The sequence below is a fragment of the Austrofundulus limnaeus genome, unplaced genomic scaffold (assembly GCF_001266775.1).
Source record: "Austrofundulus limnaeus strain Quisiro unplaced genomic scaffold, Austrofundulus_limnaeus-1.0 Scaffold288, whole genome shotgun sequence".
NCBI classification, from domain to species: domain Eukaryota; kingdom Metazoa; phylum Chordata; class Actinopteri; order Cyprinodontiformes; family Rivulidae; genus Austrofundulus; species Austrofundulus limnaeus.
In genome coordinates this window covers 618,958-634,847 of record NW_013952690.1, presented here as the reverse complement: position 1 = coordinate 634,847, position 15,890 = coordinate 618,958, and the positions used below count along the sequence as shown (strand labels likewise).

The window sequence follows — 15,890 nt, the reverse complement described above, 5'->3', positions numbered from 1 at the left end:
GTGAAATATATTTATGTTTGTGGTTGTAATGTGACAAAATATGGAAAAGTTCAAGGGGTATGAATACTTTTGCAAACCACTGTATATTTTTTTAATTTCTGAAATAAAAGCCCAAGTATGGATGTAGAGATCTGTTTATTTTTTATCTTTTTGCTGATAACATGTTTTAGCCTTCATGCTAGCTCTTTATTTCTTGGAACATCTTCCCGACTCTGTATTAATTCACAGCTTCAGCACCATCATCCCTCCTTCAGCTCATCTCCATACTCATGTTCTGTGACTGATAATACTGCTCAGAGGACACTGACTACTTACAGATATCTGACAGAGCATCGATTCAAAAATCATCTGCTGAATCAAACAAAGATGAGTTTGGTTGTTGGACACTGTTCTTTCAAACAATTACATTTTTTTCTTGTTTTTAAGTTCTTGTGACTGATTTTCTACCTTGAGAATCTTAATAAAGTGAAATTATTTAAGATCTGAGGAGATCATGTAAATCATGGACATTCCAGTTTAAGAAGAAAGAAAGATGATTTTTCTAGCATATGAGCAAAATAAAGTATGACTTTCAATTACATTTTCAATCACAAACTGAAAATAATTTCTGATTTTACCTGCTTTGCCAATCTGCACAGCCAGTTTGGTCAGCTTCCCCTGCAGGACTGATTTCTCTTTCTTCGGGAGGTTTTTCTTCTTCTTCTGCAGTTCTCCGTCCTCATTGAGCGGCTGTACCTCCGTGGCGGCTCCATCTGTTTTGTGTCCGTCCTCTTTCCCTGAGACACAGACAGTTCAGTTAAGACATGCATATACACACAGGGGTGCCACCGGGGGCGGCCATGTGGGAAATTCCAGATAGTTTATGTTCTTGTTTCTGGTCTCTGGATGTCACATAATCAGTAAAATTATCTGTAAAATAACAAACTGAACATCTGTTGGTAAATCTTGAACTCTTATATTGCCATAACGTCAAAAAAAATCTTTGCTATGGATTTTAGTTTTGGTGTGCCACCCCTAGTTTTTCAATGGCCCCCTCCATGCCCCCGGAAAAAAATTCTGCAGGTGCCACTGTATATACAGTACATGTACTGATGGGTCATCTGGTCTCAAATAAAGGACTTTTACATCCCTGTACGTCATTTAAAGAGAGCATAATTATTTTTCTGCACCTGAAAGCATAAACTTTAATGTCTGCAATCATTAGACAAACACACACACACACACACACACACACACACACACACACACACACACACACAGTCCGCCTTCACATCTCTACTGCAGGTGATAGCTTATTAACTCAAGTATCTGATGACAGGATGTTGTTCTCATCCTGTCATGATTTAAACCAGCAGACGAGTCAACTGCTCTGATTTGTGACATGGAGTGGGGGTATCTGCAGGTATGTGTGCGTGTGCATGTCCCGATCCCATCTCTGTAATGAGGTTATTAGCAGACAGGCAGGCAGGCAGGAAGCAGCAGGCAGGAGAAGAAGCAGCTGCCAAGCTTAAGGCTGATAATCTGCTTGGTCCTAATCACCATCAACAGAGTCAGGAGCACCTGCTGCTGCTCAGGCCACACAGAACCAGGACAACCTGCCAAGAAGCAGTAAAAACATGAGAAGAACCAGGACTGCAGTTGGAACCAGCACCCGTAAAGCAGTGTCATTTCTTTGGGCTGATTGAAGCTTTCGTCAGTGCGCATCATCCTGAACTCTACTTCAACGTTCAAGACACTAAGCAGTAAAACAATCAGAACTCACTCAGTCTTAAACTGAACTGGAAGGTGATGATTTAAAGAGCTGTGATGCTATGGATGTTTAAGCAGGTCAGTTCAGTTCAGTTTATTTATAGAGCGCCCAGGAAGAAACCTCCAGCAGAACCAGAACCAGGCTCAGGATGAGAAGCAGTCTGCCTCGACTGGTTAGGGTCAGAGGGGACAGGTAGCAGCAGAACTAAGAAATAACTCGGGAAAGAGCGGCTCCAGCCAAAATGGAGTTTGACAGTCTTTGCAAAGTTACACACTGAAGCAACACTAATTTTAGTCACCACTGATTGGCATAACCGAGTGAATAACAATCTTATGATACTTTAGCATTAGCTTTGTTTAGCAGTTTCAGGTTGGATTCAATGTCGCCCACTCTGGCCTGCCAGTATGCATTTGACTGTCGTCGCTGGAGTCACTGGTGCCACGTTTCGGACTATGGAGGTGCCGATAATCAGTCTTTTTCTCAGCGAGTGTATCATTGTCCGAAGAGAAAGAAACATGAATGGGTTGATGGTGAACTAGGGGCTTGGCCTTAGCACTATCACTCCGAGTAGGCCTGGGCTCCTGGCTGCTTTGCGTCTAAAATATTTATGAAACAAACTGAGTTGTTATCATTTTTTGGTCTGGGAGTTGACCCTGGGAGAGAATCAGTTCTGTGTGTGCATCCAATGAATGAGTTTTATTAAAATTTCACTAAGTTGTTTATGTTAATGACAAACAAATGAACCCCCCCCCCCCACACACACACACACACACACACACAAAAGAAATTTCACGATCACCTGTCTTTCATGGTTTCAGGTAATAAAAACATCCAGACAGACAGAAAACTCACACTGATGACATGCGACAGTGATGCTCCGCCTACCTTTTTTACTTTTGTCTTCTTTTTTACCTGTAATCAGAACAGATTACAGTGACTGACACAAGTGAAAGAAAACAAAAATAAAATATCACAATTTAACTTTTCTAAATAAAGTAGATTTCAATCCACAGTTTTTGTGGGACCAAACCATCTGTGATAATAGTATCCCTCTTCTTAAAAAACATATTTTATTATTCAGTGAGACGCTTAATAACAAGTTAAATAAATGTAATAAACCTAACTGTGACACCAACTAGCTCACTGGATTAGGAGATTTAATCTGAAGTTTAAAAAAGGATTGAAAAGCAAATTTAGCCAACAGCGTTTTCAGATTTTCTTCCCTCGCGCTGAGGCTGCACTGCGTAGAGGCGCGTCCCCCAGGTGGTGGATAGGGGATCCCTGCTATGTAGGGGTGTGCCTGAATAAGCTGAAAGGCGAATAGGGTGCCGTGAACCAAAAGCAGTCAGGTAGGTGAGGTTCGTTAGCCTTGACAGGCAACCTGCCTAAGAGAAGGAAAAATCTGAATTAAAACTGGGGCATTGTCAACACTCATTACCCGTCCATCCCTGGTGGATGGCAAGTTGACACAGTTTTAAAACATGAGCGGAAAAGGGACCAGCCCTCAGTTCCCAGCAAAAGGGGATTCTAAAATCTCTGTGGACCCAGCCTGTGGCGCCTTGGGTGCGGGTGCCACGGGTGGTCTTAAGACCATGCCTCTGGTCTGTCTGGTGGGGAACCAGGCTGGGCAGGCCAGTAGAGTGACTGGAACAACTCCTACTCTGGCTTCAGAGCCTGATGCTCACGTGTTGGGCTCTGGACAACCAGAGGACTTAGTGCCTGGGATCTCGGTGACAGTGAGGGCTTCTGCCTCTGCTGATGCTGGGTCTACCAGCAGTACTCAGCACGAGGGTAGCCCCTTGACTGCATCTCATTGGGGAGCGGTCAGGGTTGCACAAGTGCTGGGGTCTTCAAATGACGAGGACAGGTCGAGATAGATGGCCACCTGCCCTGAGCCTGGTTCTGCTGAAGGTTTCTTCCTGATTAGCAGGGAATTTTACCTCTCCACCGTTTGCTCAGGATGGGAGACTGTGATGAAGTGAGTCAAAGCAGCCTGCTGGTTTCTTCTTTAGATTGTTCTTTTTATGTACAGTGCCCTGAGACAGCGTATGTTGTGATTTGGCGCTATATAAATAAACTTGAACTTGACATGCTGCTGGGGTCCTCTGATGGAAGATTGGTCAAGGGGGTAGATATACTCTTGGGACATCTAGAGGATCTCTCTCCAAGGCCATAAGATAAAGAGGAAGAATAAGAAGAGGAAAAAGAAGAAACCCTCTTCTTGTTTGGCGGCTGGGAAAGGGGAGTCGGTGAATGAGCCTTCTAAAGGGTCGGGAGCTGACCACCCTAAACCCAGCACATCTAAAAACAGTGCTGGAGATGGAGTGAGGCCTTCTTCTCGTAAGAGGAAGAGGGCTACAGCCTCGACTCCAGGGAGTGCAAAGGTCCCAAAAAAACACCGCAACAGGCCTTCAATAGCACTGGTTGCTGATGGGAACCTGCAGGTTATCATCTTTCTAGATCAGGGGTGTCAAACTCCTGTCCTCGAGGGCCGCTATCCTGCATGTTTTAGAGGTTTTCTTGCTCCAACACAACTGATTTTGATCGTTGGGTGATTAACAGGCTTCTGCCCAATTTGAAGAGTTAATTCAATCACTGAATCAGGTGTGTTGGAGCTGGAAAAGCTCTAAAACATGCAGGATAGCGGCCCTCGAGGACTGGAGTTTGACACCCCTGTTCTAGATGATGACCCACAAAGACCTCTGAGAAAAAAAAAGAGGAAAGTGAACATGTGCAGGCCAGCCTGGTGGGGCTCATTGACCAGGTCCCGGATGACCATCCGGTGCCACMGTTCAGTGAGTCAGGTCTTGTGCAGGGTGCCTTTTGTGTGACCTGCGCAGACAAACCAGCTATGGAATGGCTCGTGTGTGCTGTCTCCCAGATCCCTAGTTGGGAGGGCCATGGATTCTCTGCCAAGAGAGTCCGGGACCTCCCAGTTCTTAAGAGAGTTGGTGTGTTTGTGCCTGGGGAACCTGCAGAACCCCAAATGGTTCTGCGCCGACTCAGGAGACAGAACCCGGGACTGCAGACAGTTGTCTGGAGGGTAGTTCATGTTGAGTGGCAGACTACTGGTCAGTTTCTGCTTCTCGACGTGGACGACAAGTCTCTAGATGTCTTAGCAGATCTGGGGAATAGGCCATACTATGAGCTGAGCCGGCTGACCTTTAAGGTCAGTGGCAAAGCAATTAGTGAGGCCAAGTAGTGAATCCTATCCTACCTCCCAGTCTTTGTGGCTGTGGGGATGATGGAATTCATTCAGAACAACTTGCATCACTGTAAAGATGCCAGTACATTGCTGTGTACTTGCCTTAGCAGGATGCATAAAGACATAGCCTTCATCCAAGAACCTTGGATTGTAAAATCTATGGTAAGAGGCCTGGGATTTCCTGGGGGCTCACTTCTTTATGATGTGAGCAGCCAAAGGCCCAGAGCAGCAGTAGCCCTGACAGGAGGTGTAAGATACACTGCACTGCCCCACCTAACAGGTGATGCTGTAGCAGTGCAGCTGAATATTTAGTCAAATGGTGAATCCAGACAAATTATTGCAGCTTCTATTTATCTGCCATTTGATTCACAGCAGCCACCTCCATCACAGGAGTTTATGGCGATAGTCGATTATGCTAAAGCTAAGGGCTTCTCTGTACTTATAGGCTGTGATGCCAACTCCCATCATGTGTGCTGGGGGAGCTCTGATATTAACCCCAGAGGCAGATCTCTGTTAGAATACTTGCAGACAGATGATCTGCAAGTTTTTAAACAGGACAATGTACCTACCTTCCAAACCGTTAACAGGAAGGAGGTCATTGATATAACAGTCAGGTCTATGAACTTGGTAAACAGCATATGTGACTGGGAAGTGTCCCCAGAGCAAACCATTGTCAGACCATCGATGTATTCAGTTTAAGCTGAAGATGGCGAAACCACACCCAGTCACTTACAGAAACAAAAAAAAAAAAAAAAAAAAAAGAAGACGTCACCATAACTCTGCAACAAGACAGCACAAAGAGATACAACGGATAAAAATATGACAAATGTGTCATTTTGTTCACTTACAGAAAAAAAAAAAAAAAAAAAAAAAAAACAATTGGAATGTGTTTATTAACAATCTATCTGGGCTGAGGGGTGGAAGGATTAAAACTGTGCAAGACATAGAGACAGAAGTCACAAACATGTCTACTAACAGGCTCCAGCCACCAGCCTCTGGTCTCTACTAACGGGGATGGGGATGATGCAGATAGAATTTGTTAAAATACAAACTTGGTTTCATCTCAATAAAAAAGTTATCTCAAGCTGAGATATATGCAATCCACCAATGTGCGGCATCTCTCAAAGAACTGCTGTGTATGCAGAAGGAAATATTCATCCTGACAGATAGCCAAGCTGCTATTAAAGCTCTCCAAGGGCCACACTTTACGTCACTACAGGCTTGGGAGTGTGCTGAAGCAGTCAACCAACTGGGGAGAGTTAACAGTGTTACTATTAAATGGGTACCAGGACATACTGGCATCTATGTGTAGGCCCTTCCTACTGTGAAATTATCATTTCTGATCAGATTTCAATCGTTTCTATGACAACAGCTCCGAGAGGAGAAACCACTCTGTTGAACTTTGACTTTCACAGGCAATGTGTGTGTGCTTATCAGAATACTCTGGAAGAGACCCAGACTTGGCGACCACGTCTCAGCAAGAGATCTGGCAGAACTGTCACCTCCTTACTGAAATTACTTCCTGTTCCGAACCCCACAAGCCCGTTTGATCTTAAAGACCTTGTTCTCCTCAAAAGGATCGTAAATTCCAGACTCCCCTCAGCTTGACTGAGATCAAAGAACTACATTCTTCATTAAATGTGAAAAAGAAGGAAAAAGATAGGGTAAAAAAGATAGGGTAAGATAGGGGCACCTCCCCCCAGGCTGGACTCCTCATCATCGTTTTAATGTCGTTTCATTAGAAACTAGTTTAATGTTATCTCGTCGGCTCAGCACGAGCTTGATTTTTATAGCAAGTAAAATAAGCTAATTTTAACTCTGTGCGTCGTTTAATCCGCTTCTCTCTACGAAGCCTGGATCAACTTTGTATCTCCACCACTCTGAAGCATCCAACAGAGAGACAAGCTCTCCCCACCTTCACCAGACGGTCACCCCGTTCTCTGACTAAACGGACCAGTCGAGACAGGCACCCTCTCCCGGTCGCCTGGCAGCCAGCTTGGATGACGGATTCTCCTCTGGGGGCCAACACCCAGAGTCAACCCTCAGTTGCTGATTTTACTCCTGCTACCCACACAGCAGAAACAAAGGGTAGGCAAAATAAAACAATTCGCTGGTGACAACAACGGTGCTCAGATGCTCAGTTAAGTTGATCCTTATCTTTGTATGAGCTTGATAAATCTAAACTTTACCCTTAGTTAAGTGAATTAAACTAGGACCTAGTTTAAATTCTCATCTTAAGAAAACCTCCCATCATTTCCGCCTCAAACCCCTTTCGTGTTTATTTGTTTGTTTTTATATTTTTGTTTATGTGTTCACTGGTCATTGCTCAAATATTTCAGTATTTACCTGGTTCAACATATCATCCCACATCTGCCATAGCCTGTAAATACATTTAATCTGTAAATAAATGGCATGTGGAGAGCGGGTCAACATAAGCTAATGTCTCCCTTTGTGTCTTGAAAAAATTTTATTGACTTGATAAGAAAAGAACTCATCGTTAATTTTGGGTACTGGTTTATTGTGAGACTGATTATGGTAAAGTTACAGTTTTTCGTCACTTTCCTGGGTTAATTCTTGACCAAATTCAGAGCGTGGTGCCTCAAGGAATATAATTTATGTATTTTAATAATCCATAAAGTATCAGATTAATATACCCAAAACTCCTACATATGGTAACGAGAGAGCTGACCACCTTGCAAGAGCTGGTAGTCAAGCTCACTTTAAAGGACCAGAGCCTGCTATGGGCGTTTCAACAACAATCTGTAGGACTGCCCTACAGGCGTGGATCAGATGTCAACACTCAATCCACTGGAGGGAGCCGATGGATTGTAGACAGGCACGAGAACTGATAAATGGCCCAAATCCTTGGTTTGGAAGAGCCCTTCTTGCCCTGACGAGGAAGTCCTAACTGGGCACAACTTGCTCAACCGCCATAAAATGGTGATGGGACTCCATGAAAATTGTCTGTGCGATGCCTGTGGCATTGAATCAGAGACCTCTTTGCACTACTTGGGCCAATGCTTGGCCCTGAGTAGTCAAAGGGAAATAATTATTGGAGAACCTTTTATGGATCCCGAGAAGCTTAGAACAGAGTGTTTCTAAGCTGGTGTCCTTCTTTTGAGGGACACGAAGGTTTGATTAAAAGCTCAGTGTCTCTTTTGGGGAGAGTAATGGGCCCACTTATGAGGCCTCCGCTCACATGGGTTTCACCCATCCCCATGTACCATAACCAAAGATTTTCTTCAATACACAGATGACAGCTATATCCATGTATGGCTGGTATAAGTGGGCTAGCATAGGCTAAGCCCTGGTGTTTACAATAAAAATGATAAAGTACCTAATAAACTCAAATTATAAGTATTGTATCACATTTTGTGAAATTTATTACAAACTTGTGCCAAACGGTGGAGAAAGTACCAGAGTCTCTTTAAAGGGCTGACTTTTCACAGCCCCGTTCATTTAATGTCTTTACAGAATGACTGACAGACGTCTTGTCCCACCCAGTCAGTTTGTTTCTCATCTGGGCTAATTTTGTTCAGCCCAGGGTCAGACCAAGGCCACAGGTTTTAGCCAATAAGGGTGGACGTACAATAAGGTCTCTCAAGTGCGAGTGCATGTGGTCTGGTGTAAATTGAGTGGGTTCGATGGCAAGCGAGATTAACATAAACGAGGTGGAATTTTAAATTTCTCAGCAATTTTACTTAACGTGGATAGACCAAATGATTTTCAAATCAAGCAAAAAGGAAAAGCAGTAAAACCTGGTTTCACTGAAAAGGCTGAGAAACAAATCTTTTGGATCCCTGTTGTTGGAATCCGATCTGCAGTTTTAATTTAAACCTATACATCTGTCAGACCACCCTACAAAACCCATCACCAGCTGCCACTGGTGCATATATCAGTGCATAGAGACAATATTTAAGATCTTAAATCAGAAGCGTCAGTACTGTCATAAAGCATTGGTAACAATAGAACAAATACAAAAGGCTTCTCTGTTACTTTATTACGTCATGGATAAATTAAGTAATGCAATTTGCATGCTGCCTTTCATGCCAGATCTGGGGAAATGCATGTAAAACAATTACTAATCCTGTTTTTATTTTACAAAAAAAGAGCAATAAGAATTATCACAAGAAAGCATTACTATCACCCATTTAATACATTGTTTCATCAGTTAAAAATTATTAAAATTTTATGAGTTGGTTGAATATCACATTCTGCAAGCTATGTATAAAGCTCAAAAACGTTTTACCTTCAAACATCCAGTCTAATTTTGTTAAAAGGCAAAGCTGCTATAATTTGAAGGAAATACAAATGTTTATTAAACCAAAAATTTGAAAAAATTTGAAGGACAGATGCACTTCAGTGAAAGGTATAAGACTATGGAATAATCTGGAAAATGGTTATAAAAGCATTGGGTCAATTAATTCCTTTAAAAATGATCAAAGCAAAATTGTTGAAAAAAATGTGAAATTGTTTAATTTGTATTTGAATGAGTTACTCTTTGAGGAGTTGAAGTTTTGTTTTTTATTATTTGGTTTATTATTGTTTGAAATTAATATAATTTTTGTTGTAAATAAGAGCAGGTATCACAAGATTTTTTTCTTCTTCTGCCTTTCATTTTAGTTGATTTGTATTGTTTTGTTGTATGTAATGTGTTTTGTTTTGTTTGTTTTTTTAATGAAATGAATAAATACAATTTGAATTTGAAAAGATTATTAATCTATGATCATCTTATGTTGAGAAGGGACAGATTTAAATGACTATGAGTAATCTGTTAAAGACTCAGTGACTCCCACACCAAGTTTGTATTCAAGATCTGTAAATTTACCTGAGTTAGTCATTTTTCTGTTTGCTAAAGTTGATAAGGTGAGGCAGCCATCTTGAATTGTGGTTGACTCTAAAAGGTTATTAGTTAGTTGTAAATGTACATCCAATGGATACTTTAGAAAATATAAATTCCATCCACCGTTTCATGAGATATTTAGCTTCAGACAAACAAACACATCCATGAGCAAACGCGTTCTCCCCCTCAGGGCAGCTGTAATTATTTTGGAAACAAATTCCCTCCAACTTACTCTTCTTGTCCTTTCTGTCCTTGTTTTTCTTGTCCTCCTTCTTCTTGTCCTTTTTGTCCTCGCCGTCTCCATCACCGTCTTCAGTGGAACCGAGCAGCGTGAAGATGATCCCAGTCTGCGAGTTCACACCCACAGCAGTGACCACCATTTTGCCCGAGCCCTCCATAACATGTGTGCCTGAAGAAGAGTATGAATAGAAATGTCACCTTTAATGTGAGAACTGATAAAAATACACATGTAGTTTCAATACATGATGTCTTGTTTATAAAGAGGGACAGGTGGCCTGGATAAGTGTAGTTAATGACTCAGATTTATACTGTTTTGTCAATATTTTTTAAAATAATAAATATATATAAGAGTATCATTTGAATGCCGTAATGTTTTATTTTATTATATTTCTATTGTGCATAAATTATCAGGGGCAGAGCTAGAGTTATTGGCAAGGGGTGGCAATGGTGTTTTATAAGGGGGCACATCCAAATAAAGGAAAGCAGCTGCCAAAAATTCAAGATGGCTGCCACAGCTAATCACAAATGCCTCTAATTCAGCTGTTTTAAGGAATATTAAGCTGAGATTGTGTGTGATTATAGCTAAGAATTGTCTAAAACAGGTTGAATGCTAGTCACAATTTATCCTGATGCATCTCAGTAATCCAGGTAAAAAAAAATCAAAAAGAAAAAAATTGTATAGGTCCTCTGGACGGGTTCTTCTCTAATGAAACGTTTCGTCTCTCCTCCAAGAGACTTCTTCAGTCTGAGAGTTTCAGGCAAAATTCAGGCTTTTAAGCCCTGCCTCCATGTGACTGATACTCACATCACATGGCTATCGTTGACACCTAATTAACACTTATTATTAACAGGGGTGGAGTGATACTGGCAATTGCCGCGCTGTAGGAGGGGGACAACTGAAAACGGAGGCCTCCACCTCTGTTTAATGATGGACGGTCTTTCTTCACAAAAATGGCTTCTTTTACTCCTCTCTCAAACCAACGTTCCTCTCTATCAAGAATGAGAACATCCTCATCTCTGAAAGAGTGACCGCTGGCCTGTAAATGAGTGAAAACTGCAGAGTTCTGGCCATTAGATGTAGCTCGTCTGTGTTGGGACATTCTTTTGAACAGTGGTTGCTTTGTTTCCCCGATATATAACTGGTCGCAGTCCTCCTGGCACTTAACAGCATATACAACATTGCTCTGTTTGTGCCGGGGCACCGGATCTTTGGGGTGAAACAGCCTTTGCAGTAATGTGTTTTGGGGTTTGAAAGCTACTGGGACATCATGTTTAGAAAATAAACGTCTCAGTTTCTCCGAAACACCCGCAGCATACGGAATAACCACTGGTTTGGGTCTGGGTTTGGGGTCTTCATTTTCACCTGAAGGTTGCATGGAATCCTGTCTGTGTTTCCTGTCTGCTTTCAGGAAAGCCCAGTCAGGATAACCACACTGCTCCAGGGCCTGTCGTGTGTGTGATTTATTTCTCCCTGGCTCCTGTGTTTGTACGGACACTGTCTGCTCTGCACAATTTATTATTCAGACATTTTTAGACATACAAAGTTAAAGATTAGTGTAGACAGGGTTCCCACACCTTGGTCAACATCAAATTCAAGGACCTTTCAAAGACTTTCCAGTACCAATTTCCTCAAATTCAAGAACCATGTGCGACGGCAATTACCTCCTGCTACCGTGGAATGTTACCAATAAACAGTTATAATACAATGTAAATGCAATGAAAAACTGAACAGCGTAGAAGTTGTTGAGTCAGAATCAATGAAAAAAGTGGATTGAATATACAGTCTACTTTCATAATATTCTTAGCCTACATTCAAATCCACAATACATGGATGTGTCTAGTGAGGACAAGACGAGGCCTTGTCAAAGCCTGCTCTTCAGCAAATGTGTTGCAAAATGGTTGACTTCTCAAAGCCTAATATGAGCTTCAAATGCTCATTAAGACCATCTATTTGTGAATCAATAAATATTTGACAAGAAAAAAATCTATCAAGTCTGCACTTCCTAATCTAAATATTTTTAACACACTGTTAATTGCACGTTTCGTTTGTGAGATAGTCACAGGGCAAATGATTGTGATAAAAGCATGGGTTAAAGCAAAATAAAAATCTTTTGACTGAAATATTCTTCCTGGTGCCTGGAACATGGTGCCGTTCTCCTGGTGAGGACGAGGAGGTAAACATTAAACGGAGATTCATCTTTGCTTTAATATGGGACAAACAAAACAGTGAATCTGACTCGCACCATGTGCGCGCTGCAGCGCACCAGGCGGTCTCGGCTCGGCTCATGCAGAACGTGCACATCCTCGCCAGCGATGGAGGTGTTTATATTTGGCACTTACGTTATTGTAGTAAAACTGGACATGTGGCACAACACTTTACTAGTAGGACAGCCCCATTACACGGGTGATAGGACAGTAAAAGCATGACTGACAAACTGAATCAAACAAATAAATAAAAACAATAATCACATATTGACAGAGGTCATCATAAATTTCATCATAAAGATTCAAGGGCTTTCAAGGACAGGTGGCTATTTTAGCTGTTTTCAGGAACTTTCAAGGGCCTTGAAATTAATTTTTCAAATTCACAAACTTTCAAGGATTTCAAGGACCCGTGGGAACCCTGTGTAGAAACAGCCAAAACCGATCTTTACCAAATTTTAAATGCTAATAATAGTTTAAGATGGCCACTACAGCTAACTTCAAAAGGCTGAAATTCATCAGTTTTTGAACTTTATCGAGATGAAATTTGCTGTGGAGTAGTTCAGACTGATCACATGCCGATTACCAATGCTAATCCCCAATTAAGATAATCACTAACGCTAATACTAATTTTTACAAAGAGTTATAATTCAGCCATTTCTAAACGTGCACAGCCAAAATAATTAAATAGCAAAGTAACATCAGAGAACAACCTCTAACAAAATCTAAATGCAAATACAAAATCTGAGATCTTCACCCCCTTGTTTGCGGGCGGCACCTGGGGTGGCCAATCAGGTGCAAGAGGTGGCACTCGCCACCCCAGCCACCCCTCTGGCTCTGCCCCTGGAAATTGTCTATAATAATTTAAGTTATTCTTGTTAACTGATGACAAAGGGTGCAGTAGACAAAATAAAGACCTTCTAAAGATGGCTGTTAGAAATATCACCTTTATATTTTGTGAGGCCTCAATCCTGCATGTTTTATCTGTTTTCCTGCTCTTCAGCTGGATTTCATGTTTTACAGAAGCCTGCTCACGCCTTCATTCCAACCAGGTGTCTCAGAGTAAAAGAACAGCTAAAACCTGCAGGATAGTGGACGTCCAGGACCAGGATTGAAGACCACTGGTAGTTCAGTGGGTAACATATTTACACTTCTTTTAATCTAGGTTCTCCTTATATTCCATTTATACATAAATATACTGGTATTTTAATCAGCTCACATAACTACTGGGCTTTAGTAAAGAACTTTGATGAGTGTTGCAGGAGAAGCATTGGCATCTTCCAACATTTCTGCAGACGGTTTCCAGAAATTCATTCAGTATTATGGTTGGTCCTACAGTGTTTGTACTGGTGTGTTTATCTGAGAGTAAAGGACACATAGTACAGTTCCTGGTGATGTGACGCTCAGGTTGAGCTGAACTGGACTGAGGTGTGGTGTGGAGTGGAGCGAGGCCGCGCACCTGACAGCAGCATGGGGTCTTTGTTGAGACTCTTCTTGACGTGGTCCGATTCTCCAGTCAAGGAGCTTTCATCAATCTTCAGATCGTTGCCCTGAATTAGGATCCCATCAGCTGGGAGGAGGTCACCTGGAACAGCCAAACAGAGGTGTTACATCATCTGTCTGCAGCCCAAGAAGGAAAAAATAAAAACAACCTCATAAATAATAATAATAATAATAATTATAATTATAATAATAAATAATGCAAGTTTTTGATTCTTAGATTAAAATTTCAAATTTTATGCTTGACCATGTTTTATGCAGTTTACTATAAAAATAAAAAGATTAAAGAGGTGTCAAGTAACACATTATAACACACATGAGCTAATAACTCTTAAGTTGATAGAAACCAGACATTTCTGGAGGTTTTTTATATGTACAAACGATCATTAAAGACATTTCAGTAGAAAAGATTAATTTTACACCACCACTTTGTCTTTGAGATTACTTTTACCAATTATTCTGATAAAACCTAGTCCCTTTGACCTGTTTCTGACAAGCTTACGAAAATTAGTAACAGCGAAACAGATTTATTCTGGTTGTTTCCTCACCATATTTAACTTGTGCGATGTCTCCGACAACAATCTCAGAGACTTTGATCTGGATGAGCTGCCCCCCTCGGATCACAGTGAACTTCTGCTCCTGCTCGATGCGGCTCTGAAGACCCCTGAACTGCTTCTCTTTGCTCCAGTCGTTGAAGGCCGTCACCAGGACCACGCACACCACGGACAGGAGGATGGCGGCGCCTTCGATCCACCCGGCCTCCGCCTCGCCCTCGTCCTCCACACCCCCAGCTGCGTTGCCACAATCTGAGCACAGAATGCAAACAAAACTAGAAAACTTTTTTTTTCCTGTGAAAAGTGAACGTTGAGCACAACCAAAGAATTGTCAAAAATGAGCATAAAAGTTGTAAGGAGCAAACAGCTGAAGCTAGCAAATCTGTTGCTAAAACCCTAAATTAGCACAATAGTAGCTAAAACCTGAGCAGTAGCTAAAATTCTCTAACAGTTAAAATGAACAAACGTGCAGCTGAAACATTAAATTAATAAAAATTGTAATTAAAATGAGCTATCCTTAAAAATAAAAAAAAATCTCATTCATTTTAATGCAAGCAAAAAATAATTACTAGGAAGTTTTAATTATTTTTAAGTTATAAATATAAAACTCCTTTAACAAATTTCCTGAAAGTTGAATGTTTTTAGATCCAAATAAATAAAACAAACATAGAAGTAACAAAAAACTGAGAAATTAAATGTGAACGCTGGCTCAACATTAAATGACTCTTCTCAGGTGTAAGAAATCTGTAGAACTAACTAAAATAATTTAATAACTAAATAATAAATTTCTTCCAAAAAAACATTTCTCCATTTGCTGTATTTTTATTTATGATCTTCAGGCAGTTTTGAAAAGTTGCCCTTTTTTTACATAAACTGTTTTTACCTTCAGAAAAATGTTTTTTGTCTGATACGCCACCAACAATAAATTCTAAATAATAAGCGATAAAGCTTTGTTTGCGATTAAAAAATAGACGTTTTAGAAAATTATCAGACTTTAAATCATATCTGTAACAGCAGTTCATCTCAAAGGCAAACTCCTTCACTGAGTACATCATCCAAAGCTTAGTGTTCTTTAGTGTTCTTTAGCCGTTGGTATGCAGAGTATGTGGTAGTTACTGCCTCCTGTGATTCTGTAGTTTTTCATTTGTAATATTAACAACTTTACCAAACACATAACTGGGAGTAAATAAGTTTGTTTTACTGATACTGAGCTAAAACTTGGTCTGGTAGTAGCTGAGAGTCGCATTTTTGCACTCAACTTTCTAGCGGCAGAACAGGTTGGAAGATGGCTGTTTGATGTTATTTATTGCTTTTTAAATCATCCTATAGGCTCTGACATGTTAGATAAATTTGAAAATGAAGTTTTTAAAATATCCGTAAGACTTGAAAAAATCCGTGAGATTGCTCTAAATGTCTGTATACCTGCAAAATGATGTAAAGTCCTTATAACTTACAGACAATCTGTACAAGTTGCTGCCTTTCTTTTTCCTCCTCCCCTCCCGCTGTGCAGGACTGCTGGTCTCTCTCTCTCTCTCTGTGTGTGTGTGTGTGTGTGTGTGTGTGTGTGTGTGTGTGTGTGTGTGTGTGTGTGTGTGT

The 15,890-nt window shown here is 41.0% G+C and overlaps 1 protein-coding gene across 2 annotated transcripts in view; it reads right to left on the bottom strand.

Annotated features, from left to right (window-relative positions):
- LOC106526679 (plasma membrane calcium-transporting ATPase 1) overlaps window positions 1–15,890 on the bottom strand; it is a 46,140-nt gene that overhangs the window by 17,181 nt on the left and 13,069 nt on the right. The window contains exons 4-8 of one of the 2 annotated variants that reach the window (XM_014021337.1): window positions 14,289–14,546; window positions 13,700–13,825; window positions 10,031–10,207; window positions 2,636–2,662; window positions 618–776 (exon numbers count right to left, since the gene is read on the bottom strand). In XM_014021337.1, coding sequence (XP_013876791.1) covers window positions 618–776; window positions 2,636–2,662; window positions 10,031–10,207; window positions 13,700–13,825; window positions 14,289–14,546 — 747 coding nt within the window. The remainder of the gene's footprint in view (window positions 1–617; window positions 777–2,635; window positions 2,663–10,030; window positions 10,208–13,699; window positions 13,826–14,288; window positions 14,547–15,890) is intronic. The other variant, XM_014021338.1, reaches the window with a different exon arrangement.